The following is a 20387-nucleotide window of genomic DNA, read 5'->3' on the forward strand; positions in this document are numbered from 1 at the left end:
AAAATTAGCTGTGTTTTGGCCAAAATAATAACTGATCTAATGTTTTCCACGACAACACAATCACTAATTAGATCTATGAGACTAGTAATTATACCAATTTGTCATTATAATAAATTTGAATACCCTCTTTCAACTGTGAAGAAGACAGCCATTTCTGATAAGTAACCAAAATTGCTGCACTTTGTTTTGTAATTCCAGCAAGCCAAGAGTGAGGCAGGTGCAGCCTTTGGGAATGACGGCGTCTATTTGGAGAAGTACATAAAAAACCCTAGACATATTGAGTTCCAGGTAATGCATACTTTTCTTTAACTGTAATGCATGCATTCTCCCTTAGTTTATAACTTTTGTCACATGTTTTATTTTAATTGTGGAAGTCAAATATCTATCCACAATTTTAAGTTTGGAAGGAAATGGTAAATTCATCCATTTTCAATTAGAATGAATTTACTGAGATTAGGAAAACATAGAAATGTCTTTATTTCCTGATTTCCACAAGTCTAGCGTAAATTATATTTTTGAAAATGATTATTTGAACTTGCATTTGAATATAAAATGTTTGCTGGTATTTTTAAGCTGAACTTTTGGTTGGCAGATTCTTGCTGACAAACATGGTAATTGTATCCATTTTGGAGAGCGTGACTGCAGTATCCAGGTAGTACTCTATTTATATGTGAATCTGCTCTATGTTTTCCTGCCATTTAATGCTATTACAATACCCTCATGTCAATACAAAAAGGATGATATATGATTAGGTAGTATTTTAGGTTTCTTATTTTGTTTTAATGTGCAAAACATCTTTTGGATTATTGTTTCTGTGGTAAGCCCAAGGGAAAGTACAATTATTGCATGGTTAGATGGAGGATGCGAGTCTATCCATCTATCTATACATGTATATCTTGTGTCTTTTAGGCTTTGTCAAGGGAAATGTGTTGAGAAATAATTATTGCATGGTTAGATGGAGGATGAGAGTCTATCCATCTATCTATACATGTATATCTTGTGTCTTTTAAGCTTTGTCAAGGGAAATGTGTTGAGAAATCAGGTTGATTGTACATTAGGATAGATTTCTCTTCTTTGATAATTGCTTGTGAATGTTGTTGGATTCTTATTAATGTTTATTATGTTCTCTTCATCAAACAATTACCAAACGTACAAAACATGAAGATCACAAGAAACAAAGAACACAAGATATAGGCTCCAAGCCAGGGCGAAAACCCCACAAGGGGGAAAACCTAGAAAAATTCTCTTCTTATAGAATCAGATCAAAGTGAGATATCCAAGACCCATGACCATAGAAGACTCCAACCCTCAAGATGCCAAGTCAAGCCCTCCTTTCACATAGCAAATCCATCAACAGCAAAAGACCTGCAACATGCATAGCATCAGGAACAATCATTCAACAAGAGACGTGTCATGGCAGAGTTTCCACAAATCCGAGCTTAAGAAAAACCCAACCTTAGATTTGTCAATTCAGCCTTCGGCCGTCCTTTCTTCGCTATCCTTCTGTGTTATATTTCAGAACATATCATACGAATTGCATGCTTTCAAATGAGCTCAACACTTCGTCTATTTATACTGTCCAGAGGGGTTTGATTTAGATGTCTCTTCCAGGGCAGGGCCGTCTTGGCATCTAGAGGTATCTTAGACTCAAATTACATATTTGAAAAATTCTTTTTCCAGGCTATAAATAAGCCTTTGACTTTGACCAATACAAATAATTATGAGCATGAAGAACATGCTTAAATAAAATAATAATTTGACTTGAGCATGAAACCCATGCTTGAAAAATAAATAATCCCTAGCATGAAAAAGAGCATGCTGGCAAAAATAATCATTTTATTAGCTATGATAATTATGAAAACCGGATCTAGTTACATTTTCCAACAACATTACCCTGCGTCAAAGCTAGAGATTAAGATTTTACAATCATATTAATATTGTTATCATTATAATAATGACATAGTAATAATATTAATGCTTCATCAAGTACACTACCCCCTCCTGAATTTGCTTTATCCTTGAAGTGTGGCTAAAAGAGAGATTGCCATTAACCACTAAACAAACATCATTCGAATTGCATAGATTTGAATGCTGTTTGGAAGTTCAAATTGGCAACGATCAAGTACTTCCCAATTAAATCTAATATGTGGTGAGCATATGATGTTGTCATACATTTTAGGATACCAATATGATCAATTTTTGTTTGACAATTGCATGGAAATAGTTCCAAAGAATGTTCCACATATGGCAGGAAAGAGATAGGAGTTGTTGATCTGACAAAGAGTGACTTTGAACTAATGGTTTGATCAAGGATCTTAGCCACAAAAGCCATATAAGAATTGCCTTGAATGTTAGCTCTTTGTTATATAAATCTGATGAATAATTGTATTCTCAAAGTTGTAGAATAACAACATTGTTCATCAGGCTATATATTTTGCTTTATCCAAAAACTTTGTATATGTGGAGTTTGTTTTTGCTTAGATGCAATGAAAGGTTAATTGTGCTCTATTGACTATCCTTTATAATTGATTCTTGTTGTTCATAATTATCAGCAATACTTTATTCAATTTTCATATGAATGTCTTGGCCTTGACCACCCTTAACTGAAATGATTTGTCATTATAACAGAATTTGTTAATATCTTGCAAAGATGAATTGGCAAGCTCATTGTTTCAACAATGAGGCATTTTGTCTCATCTTTCCACTTTTGATCTGCTAGATTCCTTATCGTCATTGTGAACTCATGTTGTTGTTTCTTCTGGTTACCTAATTGATCGCCATTGTGTCAATGAGATTTATGGTCCATTGTGATGAAGTGGAAGTTATATCCTTTTGCCACATTGAACAAGACCAAAAGTGGAACCACTCGTATCCAACACCTTTTAATCTTGAAGCTACAAATATTATATAAACATAAGCATCAATGATTTTTATGATCGACAATTTTTTTATTAACCTTTTATTCCATGATCTTGAGGAAATTTTCAAATCTATTTCAATGGGAAAACTATTTAGTTATCAAGGTTTGCATCTTTTAGGGCCTTGTTTATTTTAGTTGTTTGAATTGATTTTTATTTTGATAATGATGTGGTCCTCTTATCCTTGACGCTAGAGGGGTTACAAAGATAGCTTTATGCCCTATCTAGTTTTTGTGGTCTTTGTTAGTTGACAATCAACCTTGGTAAATCCATGGTTATGATCTTCAGTGAGTTGAAGAACATCTTGGAATATTATTATTTTTTCGTTTGGGGTGTTGAGATCAAGATCACTACTACTTACACATACTTAAATGTTTAGTTCTTAGTGCCTATACTTGGTTTGAGGAAAGCCCCCTAGCCTTTGATCAACAAGGGCTATGGCTTCATTGTCCTCCTTGAGCATCAACGCTTTAATAATCATTTGTAGGATATTCTATTTGAGATGAACTTCATGGACAACCTTATTTGAGCCACAGTTCTCTATAGCTCTGAGCTTTGGAAGGCTAGTTTATTAGAGTTAGTCTGGCCTTACAAAGAGAGTTTCAGTTCAAATGCTCTGCCATATAGGTAGATGCAAGAGGATGGTTCTTGAAGCCATTATTTAGGCAAACTTGTTTCCATTCTGCACTGGGGTTGACACTTTGTATACTCATCAAAGAGAAGGGATCACTACTTTTTTCTCATTTACTGCTGCTTTGAGGCCGTAGGCCCTACTAGTACGTCCAATTTGGCTTGCTATTGGTTTTCAGAGGTTGCCTATATATTTCAATTGATTATTATATCGATGGACTGCCTCCTCCCTTTAAGCTACTCTCTTGAGTGTCATTGGTTGACTTTAGTTGACTAAGTAGGAGTTAACTGTTAAATATGATTATTGAAGAGGGCACTTTCAAATGGTATATTTGGGTTACCTAGGTTGACTAACCAGGGGGTAAACCCCAAGATGGTGTTCTATGCAGAGCACTTCATGGAGTTGAGGGACGACCTTATTGTTTGACCCTTTTGGATGCTTAGGCATTGGATGCACAATGTTAGGATCATTCTTGAGTAGTTTCAAGTCAACACTCATTGAATTTTGGTTGAAACCAACTGTCGTATCACACAACGGGACAAGATTTTCTAGCATTGCGATCTTCATGAGATTGAAATAGAGGAGCACTTCATATTTTAATGTTCCATCTATTATTAGGCTAGAGGATGGTTTTACTGTGTTTTCAGTAAGGCTTGGATATCCCTTTTGGATTCTTCGTCCAATGTTTTGCTGAATTAAAAAAAGAATTGATCATATGTCAAAGATGTCATTGTTTTCCCTACATATCCCCATTACTTCCTTTTTAATCGTTATTTGCATTTTCATGTCATTTATCTATTTACCAATTTTCCCAATTAAGTGATATTTTAATGCAGAATTACTTTACCTTTTGTTCCTTAGTCATTGATGAAACCATTTACTATGTTCCGCACTTAACCATTTTCAAGGATGTGCGGAAGGTTTTACATAGCACATCACCTACACTCTTTACCTATGCACATTTCATTACCTCCTTCCCTCCGCACAAAACTCTTCTCTGAACACATCACACCTCATTCTTTATTATGTAGTCTTTTTACCTTTATTTAATTTTTACATTTCTAAACTCTTGCATCTCACCTCCACATTATATTATTTCTCATATTATTTTCATCCTAAGTAACTTTGTTATATCTCCTTATCAAACATGACAACTGATTGGACATATCTTGGGGTGACACTTGGAAGGTATTGGTTGGAGGCAAATGAGTGAGAAATAACTTAGCACAATGATTGCACAATGAGATGATAACCAAAAACTACATTATATGTAAACTATGCAAGATTTTGTGTCTATTTCTACTTCATATACAGATAATATAAGGAGCCCATTTCTTTACAAATCATTATATTTTCCCTCCCATATGCATATGATATGAGTAGGGTGAATTTATAAATCAAAAGGCCAAGATTCATGTGGAGCAGATCAACTGTTGCTGAGCCACTTCGTGCAAATCAACGGTTGTAATTTTCAAAAGGCCATAACTTGAGCTCCTGATGTCTAAATTGGAGTAAACAAGAGATTGTTGGAAAGTTAGAATCATGGAGAACACATTGGGAGTGGTTTCCATTGCTAAAATTACAATTATCATACACTTAAAAAATTAAAAGAAGAATTGTGACCATTTTTGGCCCATCATTGAATTATTTTTGAAAATGATTTATTAAAAAAGAAATATAAAATATTTAAAGTGCTATATAGTTTGGAGGATGAATATCTAGCTTCATATTTAGTAAAGGAATTTTACTTTTTTACAAAAATGGGCAGAAAACCTAATTGTAAAGCACTTCTAAGAAAATGAAGAGAAGATTATAAAGGGAAAAGATCACATTTAGAAAAGGGGTTGTTTCCTGGGATTTTTGTTGAAAATGAGTTTGCTTTTCCAAAAGATTTTGTGAATTAGGTTACTCAATTTTCCCTTTCATATTTTCTTCTACATCTGTCTTTCCATTAGATTCTCCATGTGTGCTCAACTAGAAGAAGATCTATGCCTGATTATGTCTTCTTATCTCTTCCAAGCTTTTCATGTTGTATTTTAGGTCCAAGGGAGCAAGATTTCTACTTGTAATAAAACAATTAATTACAATTTATCTATTTGTCATTTAGGAGTTTGTTTCAATTTTTAAACGATGTTAAACTTGTCACATTGGGATATTATCGTTAATTTCTCCCACAAGGAGCTATTCAGGTTTCATGTTGCAGGCATGATTCTGTATGGTGACGTGTCATTGGATTCTTGTGCAATTCAAGCTTTAAAAACTTTTTTGATTCTAACGCATGCAATCCTTTAAAGTTCTTTGAAGACCTGTCCATACTTGATAATTTTATTTTTTTCATCTTGGAAAGACATTGTTGATTTTGGATTCACAATATTTTAAAGGGCAAGGCAAAATACTTACTGAAGGTAGACCCCAATACAAAAAATTTCTTTATTTTCATATTCATTTCTTGCATGTTTAATGACTGAATCTGTTGTATGAAAACTTTATTGGGGTTTGCTGTTTAGCACACACCCATTGCATTCATCTAAGACTATAATAAAAATTTTCCATATATCAAAAGAGGAGTACCACCTTTATAAAAACAAAGGGGGAATCTTGAATATTCCGTAGGAGGTTGACTCTTCTCCTTGACAGGAAAAGAGATCAATAGGAGACCATGCTTAGTTGGCGAAACCCTTATGGAGATGTCACCTTAGACCTTGACATAGTTGAAATGGCACTAGTAGACAATATAATTCCTTTAGTTCTTGAATACATGATACATTGTCCAAACAATGGGCATATCTCATTGCTCAGGAGATCTCATCTTCCAATTCTTGTAGACCCTCCACTCAATTATCAATCATGAGTTTCTTCCCTATGGCCTTAGATGTTAGGAAAGGTGAAAGGGGTGTTGATCAACACCCCTTAGGCAAGGCATCCTCCACTAAAGATTTTCTTATTGCTTTGGGTTCTCAACATTCTTACACATATTTGCGATAATGCTTTGTTTTTTAGCTCCATGACCTTATTCTACAAATCTTATTTACCATAGATTAGATATTCTTTTTTGTGTTTTTAAAGGAGCAACCTTTGTACTTCTACTTTGTGTCCTGTTGACTCAAAATCTAGCAGTACTTGTGAGAGGTCTCACAAGACAATGAATACACCAAGGAACAACACTATGAGGTGGGGGCCCATTGTCGCAACAACCAACACTCTTTCTCTTTAGTGGATCTTTACAAGGGAGGCTTCCCTATGTATGTCACCTAATGAATATTCTAAGTCTAAGGCTTGGGGGTGACAAGGATAGGCCAATGAAAGACATTCGACTTAAGGACACGAAGCAAGGACAACACAAAGTGTGCAATCCAAGGACCTATCTAGGGCATACGTGACCTAGGGTTTCATGAATAAGTAATGATAATAGGCTTACCAAGGTACACAAGGCCAAGGAAAGACTTGACAAGATGAATGTGATCAATATTTGGGACATCAAGCCTTCAAGCAGCCCCAGGTTGAAGCCTAGGTCTAGATTAGGGTTTACCCTAGTGAAAAATTCCCTAGGGCTTGTGATGTCAACCCTAAAATGGAAGAATTCATTGTAGAAAAGGGGTGATTTGAGGCAAGGAGTTTCAAACCACATGTAGAACCCTTCCAAAAGCAAAACAAACTTTCCCTAGTTGAATTAGACCCTAACCCTAGCCTAGCGGCTTGCGTTAAAGGGTTGAAAATTTGAGGGGGAGAAAAATTGAGTTCAAGGAGGTTTCTATGGTGTGATCATCTATGTTGAAAGGCCAGTGCTTGATCTTGGGTGATGAAGTTGTTGCCTCAAAATGTAGCATACCTTGTAAGGGGGTGACCTACAAGGGAAAAACTAGACCAAGTGACAACAATGAGGTGTGGTCCACTGTCACCACAACCACTACCCTTTGCTCTTTGTGGACTTTCACCAGTGAGAGATATGCTAAGTCCAAGGATCAAGGTGACAAATGGCTCATAGAGGATAACTCTTCTTAAGGATGAGGCTCGGTAAGTAAGGAAAGGGCAAATCACATCCTCTAATAATACAAAATTAGGGCACAATTGACCTAAGGCTTGAAAGATAGCAAGCCAAAAGGAATACCCTAGGATCAATAGACTAAGAAAAGGTTTTACAACAATGAATACTAGGAAGCAAATGGTCCAAAGAAACTTTCAACAAGCCCCCAAGTAGAAGCTTTGCACCAACTAGGGTTTCCTAGAGCAAAATTTTACCTAGGGTAAGAGAATTAGGCCCTCAGATGGAAAGATTAACCACTAAGGGAAGATAATTTTGAGGCAATCAACTCCTCCCTCAATGTTGAATCACTCCACAAGCCAAAACTCTCCCTCTAAGTCAATTCCTATTAATCTCGAGTTAGTAGCTTATCCTTAAGAGGGCTGAAATAAGAGAAAGAGAGCAAAATTCAAGTCTGAGGATGAATTTATGTGTGATCACCAAATTGGCAAGGCTAGTGCCTATTCCTTGGGATAATGGAGTCTATGGAGGTGAAAAATTTGTTAAATCTTGCCAAGGAGTAGGGGAGATTTGATGGCCTAGTTCAAAACCCTAACTATTATCTTTGTGAGGTATCAAGGTCACTTGGGAGAGTTATTACAAAGGTTCACCAAGGGCATTGGCATTCACATTTCATACATGAGTAATGCATACAATGATGTTATCTAGATTCTATACAATTGATCTCAGTAATAAATGGCACAATAGAAAAACCCTAGATAATCAATTCATTCCATACATTAGACATAAGATCAAAAATTTATCAAATACAAGGCTTACTTACAAGACAAAATGCATGAACAATCCTTTATTGATCCAAGATAACATCTCCAATGCCAAGAAATAGCTCCAATATGCAAAAATACTCCATAGAATCACATCTCCTCAAGAATCAAGAAGGTCAAAATCTCTAAGAGGCCGAATTCAAGTCACAAGTGATGATGATTTGAAACAATGATCCTCTTCTCTATTTATATGAGGAGGATGACATCTAATTAGCCTACAAAGCCCCTAAAAACAAGTTTGATGACAAAATAACCTTGGGTTACAAGCTAGTCGACTAACTTTTCACAAATATGCCCTAATTAACCCACATGTTAGCTGTAAGCTCTCTGGGGTTGATTTTGTGTAATAAATGTGCTCCAAATGGCATGTCCAAGGTTGATGAGGTGTCCAAGGTGATGTAGAGGCATGTCAAGTCCAAGATTTGAGGGTTGGCACTCAAATGCACCTCATTTCCTCTTGCAAGATGCCAAGATCCAGTTGGTGTTGATTTTTGGTAGCATCAGATGTGCTCTAAGTCTCAAAATTTGCAGGGAGACTTAGACACGTGCATTCTCCAATACCCAAAAATTGTTTTGGGAAATTCCACCTGCACACAATTTTATTAAAATAATTAATTATTTTTAATGGGAACCTAAGTCTAAACTTAGGAAATTAAAATAATTAATGGGTATTAATCTAAATTGTGGGTGAAACTTCTAGAAGAAGGCGAAGATCAAGTCAATATGATCCTAGCCATTGATTAAAATCTAACCTGGGCCGTTGATTGATCAACGAGAGGACTATAAGAGAAGGCTTGATGGGCACTTGGAGAACACACAGAGAGAGTTCATAAGATCGAATTTTTGAAGCAGAGCAACTGCTGGTGAGAAATTCGAAGTAAGATTTTGCAGTGAGGGGCAGAGATAGTGTCCGGAAGAGGGAAGTTTTCTTGGGCCGGAGAGTACAAGACAGAGAGGGTAGAACGACGTCCAGAGAGAGGTTGACGCTGGCCCACCTAGAGCTGGTGCAGTGGCAGCGCAAAGTTTAGAGGGAGATTGAATTCCTGTTGTGGAAATAGATTTTCAGAAGTCGATAGCCGGGGTGTGAGACTGGGAGGCTGGAAATCGAAGTTTCTTGGCAGCAGAGGATCCAATGGAAGAGTAGCACAGACCCCAACAGAGGTGATGCGAAACTATGTAGGGTTGACGTAGTCTTGCGCAGAGGTTGGCGCAGAAGGGACACATAGCCTCTTTCCAGCGAGATCAGGGTCAAATTCTTCTAGTGACAGGGTGAGACCATCTCACTATTTGTTTTGTCCAGTTTCTCTCTGTATTAGATAGCCAGTTAGGCATCCAACAAATTGTACTCTGACTTTACTATTGCATAATAATAAAACCCTCAGAGCTGCTGCACCGGTTTTCCCGCATTGGGTTTTTCAGAGGACATTTGTCCAAAAGTAATTGTGTAGATGTGTGTGCTTATTATTTTGCTCATGCTGTATTTAGTTTCCACAATTTATTTTGGTGTAGGCTACAGTGTATGTATTTTAGTGTTTTCCGTAGAAAACTGCAAATAACTTGTTCAATGAATTTAACAAGTAGGTGAAATATAATCAGTTTGCTGTAGTAGGAATTGGGTAACTGATTTTTCACATGGTATCATAGCACAAATCGTGAGCAGAAGAGCTTAGAAGTAAAAAGGAAGAGGGAGTTTGAAATTCCTGCAGAGGTAGAAATTCGAAACCCCAGGAGGCAACGCAGTTCGAAGGCCTGAAGGGCGAAGTTTGAGAAAACTTCCAAAGGCAGAACCAACATCGTATTTTTCCTTGCAGAGCAGATCTTCAGCTGGGATGCAGATATTTTGCAGTAGACACTGAGGGAATTTCTTCCTCAGAGAATTCCTAGCTAGGGAATTCGAATTCTCATTCGCTGAGCAACAGAGGAGAGAGGAGGTCATTCGACTTTCAATTTGGTAGATATGGCAGCCAGTGGACTGAGAGATCAGGACAGGTTGGATGGGGCATCCAACTATGTGATCTGGAAGGCAAGGATGTCATGCCTTTTGGATGAGCATTTTGGCAAATTCTACGTCGACATCGTGGTAGCTGAGCCCATAGATCCAGATCAGCTCAAGAATTACAAGGGAGAAATAACGAAGACAAAAAGAATGATCCTCGACGGAGTTTCTTCCTCAGAGAATTTCTTCCTTAGAGAATTCCTCTCCACGAAATTCGAATTCTCATTTGTTGAGCAACAAAGGAGAGAGGAGGTCATTTGAATTTCTATTTGGCAGAGATTGCAGCTAGTCGATTGAGAGATCAGGACAGGTTGGATGGGGCATCCAACCATGTGATCTCGAAGGCAAGGATGTCATGCCTACTGGATGAGCATTTTCTGAAAGTCTACGTTGACAACGTGGTAGTTGAGCCCTCAGATCCAGATCAGCTCAAGAAGTACAAGGGAGAAATAGCGAAGACAAAAAGAATGATCCTCGATGAAGTGAAGGATCATATAGTCTGTCACATAGCTAGCAAAAACACTACCAAAGAGATGTGGGATGCATTGTCGATGTTGTATCAAAGATCTTCTAAGTAATGAAAGATGTACTTGGAGCAGAAGATGAGATCTATGCAGATGCAGAAGGGGGAACGCATTGATCCGTTCCTTGTGAAGCTTAAGGAGACCCGAGACGAGTTAGCAGCTGTGGGTGCGACACCTCAAGGATCCAAGATGGTTAGACTGGCCCTCAATTCAGTCTGAGAGGAGTGACAAGTCTTTGTCCAGAGCATCCTGGGCAGAGCGACTTTGCCAAAATGGGATGAGATGTGGGCAACTCTTAAGCAAGAGGAGTTGAGGAGGGACTTGGTCAAGTGTAAACTTGACGAAAGCAGCAGCGGTGGGTCGAAGCCCAAGGAGGAAGATGAGAATACAACCCTCGCGTCTAAGGGGCAACAGGAGCATTGAAAGCAGAAGAAGGATGTTTCAAAGATTAAATGCTTCAGGTGTGGTGAAATGGGTCACTATGCAACATAGTGTCCTCTCAGGAAGAAGGACAAAGATGAGAAGCATGATCCGAAAGTTGCAGCAGTGAAGATCGAGGAGGATGAGTTTTCCATGACAACCAAGATACCTCTAGGGGAGAGGTGGGTTGATTTAGAGCTGTAGTTCGAAAGAGATACAAATGGGCAAGATCCTTGAGGAGCTCATCTCTTGGATCAATTCCTTGCTACGGGAGCCCAAATCAGATGTAGCACGATGGACCAGTGTCAGTTGGGGCAGAGGAGTGCAAGAGTGATAGTTGCAGTGGCTAGGAGCGCTAGAGACTGAGTAGCGCAGAGCAGAGTTGGAAGAAGTGCAAATAGCACGAAGCAGAGGTCAGCAGCAGCGCAGAGGATTCAGAGGATCAACACAGAGATTAGCTGCAGTCAGACTCCAACAGCGAGATGCATCATACTGAACACCAGTTTAGTAATTTGGGATGCTTTTTCGTTGCTGATGCAGTAGCAGCAACAATTGGAAAAGGTTGCATTGCAGATGCAGTTGGCAGTGGCATTACTAGCAGCAACAGGGATGCAGAATTAAGAGGGAGTTGCTGTACAAATGTAGTGTTGACAGTGTCAAGGTCAGCAACAGTACATATGCAACATTTGTGCAGTAGTTGGTGGACAGGATGTCAAACATCAGCAACATAGAAGGAGATGTTACAGAACAAAGTGATGCTACAACAGGGTGCATTGCTAGAGCACATTCCTCACTAAGAGGGAGTGTTGATTTATGGTAGCATCAGATGTGTTCTAAGTCTCAAAATTTGCAGGGAGGCTTAGACACATGCATTCTCCAATACCCATAAATCATTTTGGGAAATTCCACCTCGAGACAGTTTTATTAAAATAATTAATTATTTTTAATGGGACCCTATGTCTAAACTTAGGAAATTAAAATAATTAATTATCTTTAATGGGACCCTAAGTCTAAACTTAGGAAATTAAAATAATTAATGGGTATTAGTCTAAACTGTGGGTGAAACTTTTAGAAGAAGGCAAAGATCAAGTCAATGTGATGCTAGCCATTGATTAGAATCTAAATTTGGGTCGTTGATTGATCAGTGAGAGGATTACAAGAGAAGGTTTGATGGGCACTTGGAGAACACATAGAGAGAGTTCAGAAGATCGAATTTCTGAAGCAAAGCAGCTGCCAGTGAGAAATTCGAAGTGAGCTTTTGCAGTGAGGGGCAGAGATAGTATTCGGAAGAGGGAAGTTTTACTGCGCTGGAGAGTACAATATAGAGAGGGCAAAACGATGTCCAGAGAGAGGTTGACACTAGCCCACACAGAGCTAACGTAGTGGCAGCGCAGAGCCTAGAGGGAGATCGAATTCCTGCTGAGGAAATCGAGTTTCAGAAGCCGGGAGCCGGGGTGTGAGACCGGGAGGCTGGAAATTGAAGTTTCTGGGCAACAGAGGATCTGGAGGAAGAGCAACACATTCCCCAACAAAGGTGATGCAGAAACTGTGTAGGGTTGACGTAGTCCTGCATAGAGGCTGACGCAGAAGGGACGCTGAGCCTCTTTCCAGCGAGATCAGAGTCAGATTCTTCCAATGACAGGGTGAGATCATCTCACTATTTGTTTTGTCCAGTTTCTCTCTTTATCGGATTGCTAGTTGGCATTCAACGAATTGTACTAAGAATTTACTACTGCATAATAATAAAACCCTCGTAGCTGTTGCACCTGTTTTCCCGCATTGGGTTTTTCCGGGGACATTTGTCCAAAAATAACTGTGTATATATGTGTGCTTATTATTTTTCTCCTATGCTGTATTTAGTGTTCGGAATTTATTTTGGTGTAGGCTGCAGTGTATGTATTTCAGTGTTTGCCATAGAAAATTGCAAATAACTTGTTCAATTAATTTAACAATTAGGTGAAATATAATCAGTTTGTTGTAGTAGGAATCAAGTAATCGATTTTTCACAATTGAGGCACCACAAAGTGGTCTCCAACTGCTTAAAGTGGCCTCCTTTTCTCCAACTTTGAGGGCTTTCCAGGTGCAACAAACCCTCCCTAGTCTCTCACGGTGAGACCATCCTCATCTTGACTTTGAATTAGATGCCGTCCATCAATCGGTGTCAAGGCTGACCTGGGGGCATGCTCGGTCCAGTTGTGTCATCTTGAAGAATCATCAAATATGGTACAAAGTGATTCAACATCCTGGGTGCATGAGTTGTCCTCGAAAATGTGTCGTCTAATGTTGTTGCTAGGAGGCCCAAGAGTCTCAAAGCTTCACCTGATAATGACAATATACTTCTCAGAAGGACCTGGGTGCCTGTAGAGAAGGTGCCCAAGACTTGGTTTGCTAAACCACTTGACAAAAACAACATGGATTCTAGTGAAAATAGTTTGTCATTAGGGACAAAGATCATTAATGCATCTAAGTGAACCAAGCTTGAGTGTCATGGGCTATCTAATACTTCAAACAAGGATCCCTTTGCAAAATCAGGACCCTGGGCTTGCAATGGTGCTTTCTCCCTAGGTAAGGGTGGCTAAAGGTCAACCCTATTAGTTGTTTCCAGCCCCTAAGTGGAAGTAGCATTTCCTCAGTCCAACCTTAAATTGATAGGTGTTGGTGAATGATAATGTTCTTCACAAAGGGGATAAGACTTCATGGCCAAGTGCCATAGTCAAAAGGACCAACTGATTTGTGTGTCCACATGAGCGTATAGAAGTGAGGAGGGAGCATTCATGGATGCATGTGTTCCCAACTCAACCTTTGTTTTTGCACCCCTCTTGTGTGCCTTTTACTTCTTGATTTTTCTTTGTGTTATTGCTTATAGCTCAAGGGTTAGAGCTTGCTTTGAATGATGTAGTAGTAGTACTACCCATTAATGATGAGTCAATTTATTGCTAATTGGGGTTGGGACATACAAGGGTTCCTTCTTTTGATGTGACAGAGCAATGGATGCTTTGGAACTGGGTGATGGTTGTACTAGTGAGGTAGAGCTCACGCTAGGCTTTTTCCCACGCACTAATCTTGATGTCCCTGACCATCTTTTGCATTTTGATATTTTTTTCTTTGGATTTGTTGTGGCCATGATATGCTCATTCTGTTTCTTTTAGTTGCATCTGTGAAAATTCCTTGAAATGTAGCAAATGGAATTTATTCTTCTAACTTATTAATTATGTAGTTTATTTTGTTATGACAAAATAACGAATAAATCACATTGCAATTTCTTCACAATAAAAATGTTGCGAAAAAAAAATTGGAATTGAGAAATTACATCACGCGCACACAATAAAAATGACACCATTATTTTTGGACAAAAGTCCTTGAAATAACCCAATGTGGTAAATCCAATGTAGTAGATGAGGGTTTTATTATTATTATGCAACAATCAAAATTCTCCTTTTGAATTTTGACCAATCAAAAATAATTTTTAAGTTTAATTGCTTTACCTCAATCCTTTCATTTATTTAGATTTCCTTTGATTTTGACTTTATTAAGGAATTATATTAAATAAATTTAAATCTTTCAATTCTATGGTTAAAAATTTAAAATTATCATACATTAGGGCTGTAATTCTACTATCTCTAACGATTAATTCTTCACTCTAACAACTAATTCTTTTCTCCACTATCTATATATTCTGGTTAAACACTCTTCCTATCATCATTTTGCTTCCTGCCCCTGAAGATGGGTGAAGTGTTCACCCGAAATGTTGGGCTCTTCAAACAATGCACACAGGATTCTAGAAGTTCTCAACAACAATATGTTACTGCCTGTGGAAACATACATGCTATAATCTTCTTGCATTCTTGAATTCTTCGCTCTACACCTGTGATGAATAGATCATCCACATATAGTAGAATAATGCCAGACTCATTATTCGCGACCTTGTTGTAGAGATTCAGATCAACATAACTCTTCACGAACCCAATTCTAAGTAGATATGCATGCATCCTTGCATACCATGCCCTAGGTGCTTGCTTCAGGCCATATAGGGCCTTCTTAAGTTTGCAAACATAAGGGTCCTTGCTATTTACTTCAAAGCCCTCAGGTTGTTCGATGTACACTTCCTCAGCAATGGTCCCATTCAGAAATGCAGTCTTAACATCTATTTGATGGATATTCCACCCCATTGTAGCATCCAATGAAACCAACGATCTAATGGTGGTGTACCTTGCTGTAGGTGTAAAGGTTTCTTCATAATCAATGCCTTCCTTTTCAGAGAAACCCCTTGCAACGAATCTTGCTTTGTACTTGTGTATACTTCCATCAACAACATGTTTGATCTTATAGATCCACTTCGATGTGACAATCGATTTGTCACTAGGTCTAGGAACGATTTCCCAAACCCCATTCTTCATGATGGAATGATATTCTTTTTGCATAGCTTTCTTCCAAACCTCTTCATGTTCAACTTCCTTGAATGTAGATGGTTCGAACCGACTTCAATTAACTTTGTCATATATGCAGCGTAGCCAAAATATCCCTTTGGTTTCTTACTTTCCCTGAAGAAACCTTTCGCAACTTCATGTCGTTCAACATCTTCTAATGTAGCTTTCAACCAATTTGACCTCTTCCTTGTGGTTGGGACAACCACCGATTGAATAGGCTCACTTGGTCCTTCTTCTTCGATATTTGTACTAGAGTTTTCATGTTGAACTTCATCTTCTTCAAATATGGGAACTTCTTCATCATCAGAATTGATAGGAATATCCTTTGATTTCTTGTATGCTTGATTTTCATCGAATATGACATCCCTGCTTACTTCAATTTGTCTTCCTTCCTTTATGTAGATTTTATATGCTTTCGAGGAAAGACTATATCCAATGAATATTCCCTTGATACTTGTCGAGTCCAACTTCTTTTGCTTGTTTTCGGAACATGGATATATGTTGGACTTCCAAAGATTCAAAGGTGATCCACACTCGGCTTCCTCCCTGTGAATACTTGTTCGGATGTAGTATTATCAAGACTCTTATGAGGACTTCTATTTTGAATGTATAGAGCAGTCATCACTGCTTCTCCCCATGAGGACTTCCGTATATCTTGATCAAGGAGCATAGTTCGAATGCCTTCTTCAATTGACCTATTCTTCCTCACAACCAATCCATTTTGTTCGGGATAGTAGGGAACAATGAGCTCCCTCTTAATACCCGCTTCCTTACAATATGCAATCAACTCTTTAGAAGTGTATTTCCCACCATTGTCAGACCTCAGAGTTTTTATCGTTCTTTTGGTTACAGTTTCCACTTCAGCCCTAAACTCCTTGAACTTATCAAAGACTTCATCTTTAGTTTTGAGTAGGTAGAGCCATGTCTTCCTAGAATGGTCACCAATGAATGTCACATAGTAAAGATCACCTCCAAGTGATTTGTCAGGCATGGGCCCACACACATCGGAATGGATGAGGTCTAATATCTCTTTCGACCTAGTTTCACTATTATGAAATGGCTTTCTAGTATGTTTCCCTAGAGAGTATCCCTTGCACACTCCATGATCTAACTTCATATTAGGAATACCATGAACCAGTTGACTAAGAGTAGGGATGACTTTGTAATGTAGATGACCATACCTCCTATGCCTTAGCTCAATGGGACTTATTTCCATATGAAGCAAGGCTTGAGGAGGTGGTGTAATGACCCGTTAAAGACTTACTTCACAAACTCCAGTAACCCTAACTGCACCAATGCTAGAGCCTTTTCCCCAAACCAATACTTTTCCTTCAACAAAAGCAACTCTTTCCCCTTTATTTTCTAAACAAGAAATATAAAGCAAATTCTTTTTCAGACCTGGAGCATAGAGAATGTTGTTGAGATGCAGCTTCGATCCATTATCCATCTTTAATGATGTTGATCCCAGTTCAACAACATAGCTTTTGTTGTCACCCAATTCCACTGCATGAGAGGATGGCCCCTTTGATAATGTATGAAGTTGCTTAATTTCACCTGCCATATGTCCCGATGCTTCACTATCAATAAGCCATGCATTGTCATCAGTAAGAGAACCTGTAAGGGTAGCCAAGAATCCTGACTCTCGATCTTGTTGAACAAGTAGTAGATGACCTTCTTGATCCAACATCCAACAATGTTGCAACCCATTCTTATGTAGTTCACCATAGAGGGAGAATCCATGCCAACAAAGTGATCTTCGACTCTTCTTGACCTTAGCTCTGATACCATGTTGGAAAATCAAAGTAATTATATTAGGGTTTGATTCTCCTTTCTTGATAATTACTTGTGAGTATGTTGGCTTCTTTTACTTCTTTATTATCTTATCTTTCATCAAGCAATTACCATATTATGTGTGTATGAAGATCACAAAACAAGAGACACAAGATATAGGCACATGCTAGGGCAAAAACCCCCTTGAGGGGAAAACTGAGTCAAGATAATTCTTCCTTTCAATAGTATTCTTTGAGACTCTTCACCCTAGACCAAGACTAGAATTTCCCTCCACACCAAGTCAGCCTCCCAGATCTTCGACCCCTTCCAGCAACTTCGACTAGGCAGCAACTTCCGGCAACAACGAAATCTTAGGAGACTTCGATCTCCCAATCCAGACCACGAAATAGAGAGAGAGAGAGAGGCACCGAAATCTCGATTTTCTTCCTCTATATAGAATTCCCCAAACTTTCACTTCTTTCGACCTCCCGACAACAGACTTTGCACTTCTTCAACTCTTCTTGAGATATCGAACTTGCTTGAGAGTTGATGCTCCAAATGACTTCGACCTCCTTGTATATATAGGCTTCTTGTGGGTCGAATTAGGGTCCTTAGGCCGACTTGATCTCTCTTAGGCCGACTTGATGTGGACGGTACATAATTCATATTTGACTCAATACAAAACCTTTTTACATGATTCAAAAGGCCAAGAAGGGTCTCTTTGAATGCACAATGACTTAGTAAACTCAATCTATAATCCTAGGAGTCTACAATGGGGACTTTGACTAATATAATGATGACCCAAGCATGAAACCCATGGTTTAATAAGTCATTGTTACAATAATAAAATTCTTTTCTTTATTTTTTTGACAAGTACATTACATAATGACTCAAGTACATTAATGAAGACCGAACATAGTTACATTTTCTAATAGGGGTCAATTTTTAAATTTTTAAAATTTCCCGCAGGATAGGAATTTTAATAAATTGTTTATGTAATTTGTAATAAGTGATGTCTAGAAAAGTTGTATGGGGTATGAGTGCTCAAAAATTAAAATTACACCTCAAACCCTCAACTTTCTATTAAAACACACTTTGATCAGTGGAAAATCATTTTTGGACCCACAAATCCCACTTTTCCTAAGTCTATGAAAATGTGGCAATAAATTGAGCCAACAAATAAATAAATGGGAAAAATAAATATCCACACATGACAAAATAATGAGGAAATGAGGTGGAAAGTCATCAATAGTCATTGTCAAGTTAAAGGGTGATATGGACTCCACCATGGCCCCAAAATCAAGGAAATCAAATTCCTCAATGAGAGGACAACGAGTTCCAAGGACAAATTGCATTTTTTGTGGAGTGAACTCGAGTTTCAAGGAGTGATCAAGAGTTAATTGGGGATATGGTTCGATTTTATGGAGATATAGTGAAGTGGTCTCCTACCACTCCACACCTCTACACATGTCCTTTTTCAGCTACCACGAGTTCGTCATCAAGGAATGCATGATCCTTGTTGGAAGATTTGAGCTGCCACTTGAAGATTCGATTTGCATGGGTCTCTACATTGGGATTGGCTCCTATATTTCTATTTATATGAGCCTCTGGCTCTGTTTTTTATTCTTGATACGAGCTCTTGTGCTTGCAGAAGCCTTGCTCCTTTGTGTACTTTCATTATTAATGCAATAAAGACTTTGGGGTTCACTTATGGGATCTTCTTTCTCCTTGAGTATGGTATGATTATTTGATCAATGCTCTTATTTATTTCTACTTGTGCTATTATATTATTTGCTTCCATATGATTTTAGAGATATGTTGATGTAGAGCTATCTTGCATTGACGTATGATTTAGGAATTTTCGCTAGATATAGAATGTTCTAGCTGATTTCAAATAAATCTCTAGAACTCCTTTATCATTGTTTATTTCTAAGTCTATATGGAGCTAATCTTTGTTGGAGTTTTGTAGAAGGAATACCTTTATTGGATCAAGCTTCAAGCATGAGGGGAAGTTCTAGGAGGAACCATCCCACTCTTGAGCGTGCTTTTGGAGGAACTCTCATTTTTTAACATCTCATAGTCTCATCATTCAAATTTTCTTGTAGTGACCCTAGCATTGGTTTGTAGATGAGTCAAATTTAAATCTAAATTGTTTCTTCAAATATTTGGTGCTTTCATTGACTCAAATTTTCTATTTAGAGTTTGATGATGGCTAAGCGAAGATGATAGTCTTATTCATACTCTTTAGCTTAGTCCCTTGCAGTGTTGATAATATCGGTATCGGGAAAATATCGGCGAGGGTCCAAAAAATATCTTATCGGCAATATCGGCGAAAATATCGGCAAAATATCGACAAATATCGGCAAGCATAAAAAATGCATAATATATTCATTTTTTTTCAGATTTTTAAACATATAAAGCAATAACAACATGAAATAAACACATTGGCACATAAATATGAAGAAAACACTGATATATATGATGTCAAATAGAAATGATATATCAAAGGCGATACCAAATCTTGCTGATCCCTGATAATTGTCCATTCAAGGACTCAAATGTGGAGAACCAATACAAAATAACATCACATATATAAAAGTATCTCATCATCATGAGTTACATGTAGCATAACAAATAAAACTAGCAACTATCTATCTACTGCCCTCTCCCCCTTTTACGGGAAAACATGATGGGCTGTTTGCCAGGCCTGCTCCTAGTAGTAGAAGGCCCTGACCCTGCCTCTGCACCTAATGTCAAATAATGAGTGCTAGGCATGGAGCTATGCTCTCCTATATCTATAGCAGATGGTGTTGATGTTGATGCTCCCGCAGTGTCCTCCTCCACCTGCTCCTCCTGCTCCTCCTCTAAGTGCTGCTGCTCCTCTAACTCTGAGTC

At 38.2% G+C, this 20387-nt stretch overlaps 1 protein-coding gene across 1 annotated transcript in view; it reads left to right on the forward strand.

Moving 5' to 3' along the window:
* Positions 1-20387, forward strand: part of CAC2 (acetyl Co-enzyme a carboxylase biotin carboxylase subunit) — a 201931-nt gene that overhangs the window by 105479 nt on the left and 76065 nt on the right. Inside the window, 2 exon segments of the mRNA XM_089449789.1 lie at positions 199-288; positions 593-652. Coding sequence (XP_089305915.1) covers positions 199-288; positions 593-652 — 150 coding nt within the window.

This window comes from Pinus tabuliformis, chromosome X (genome assembly GCF_031772625.1).
Source record: "Pinus tabuliformis cultivar Carrire ecotype Pingquan chromosome X, CPIR1, whole genome shotgun sequence".
Taxonomy (NCBI): domain Eukaryota; kingdom Viridiplantae; phylum Streptophyta; class Pinopsida; order Pinales; family Pinaceae; genus Pinus; species Pinus tabuliformis.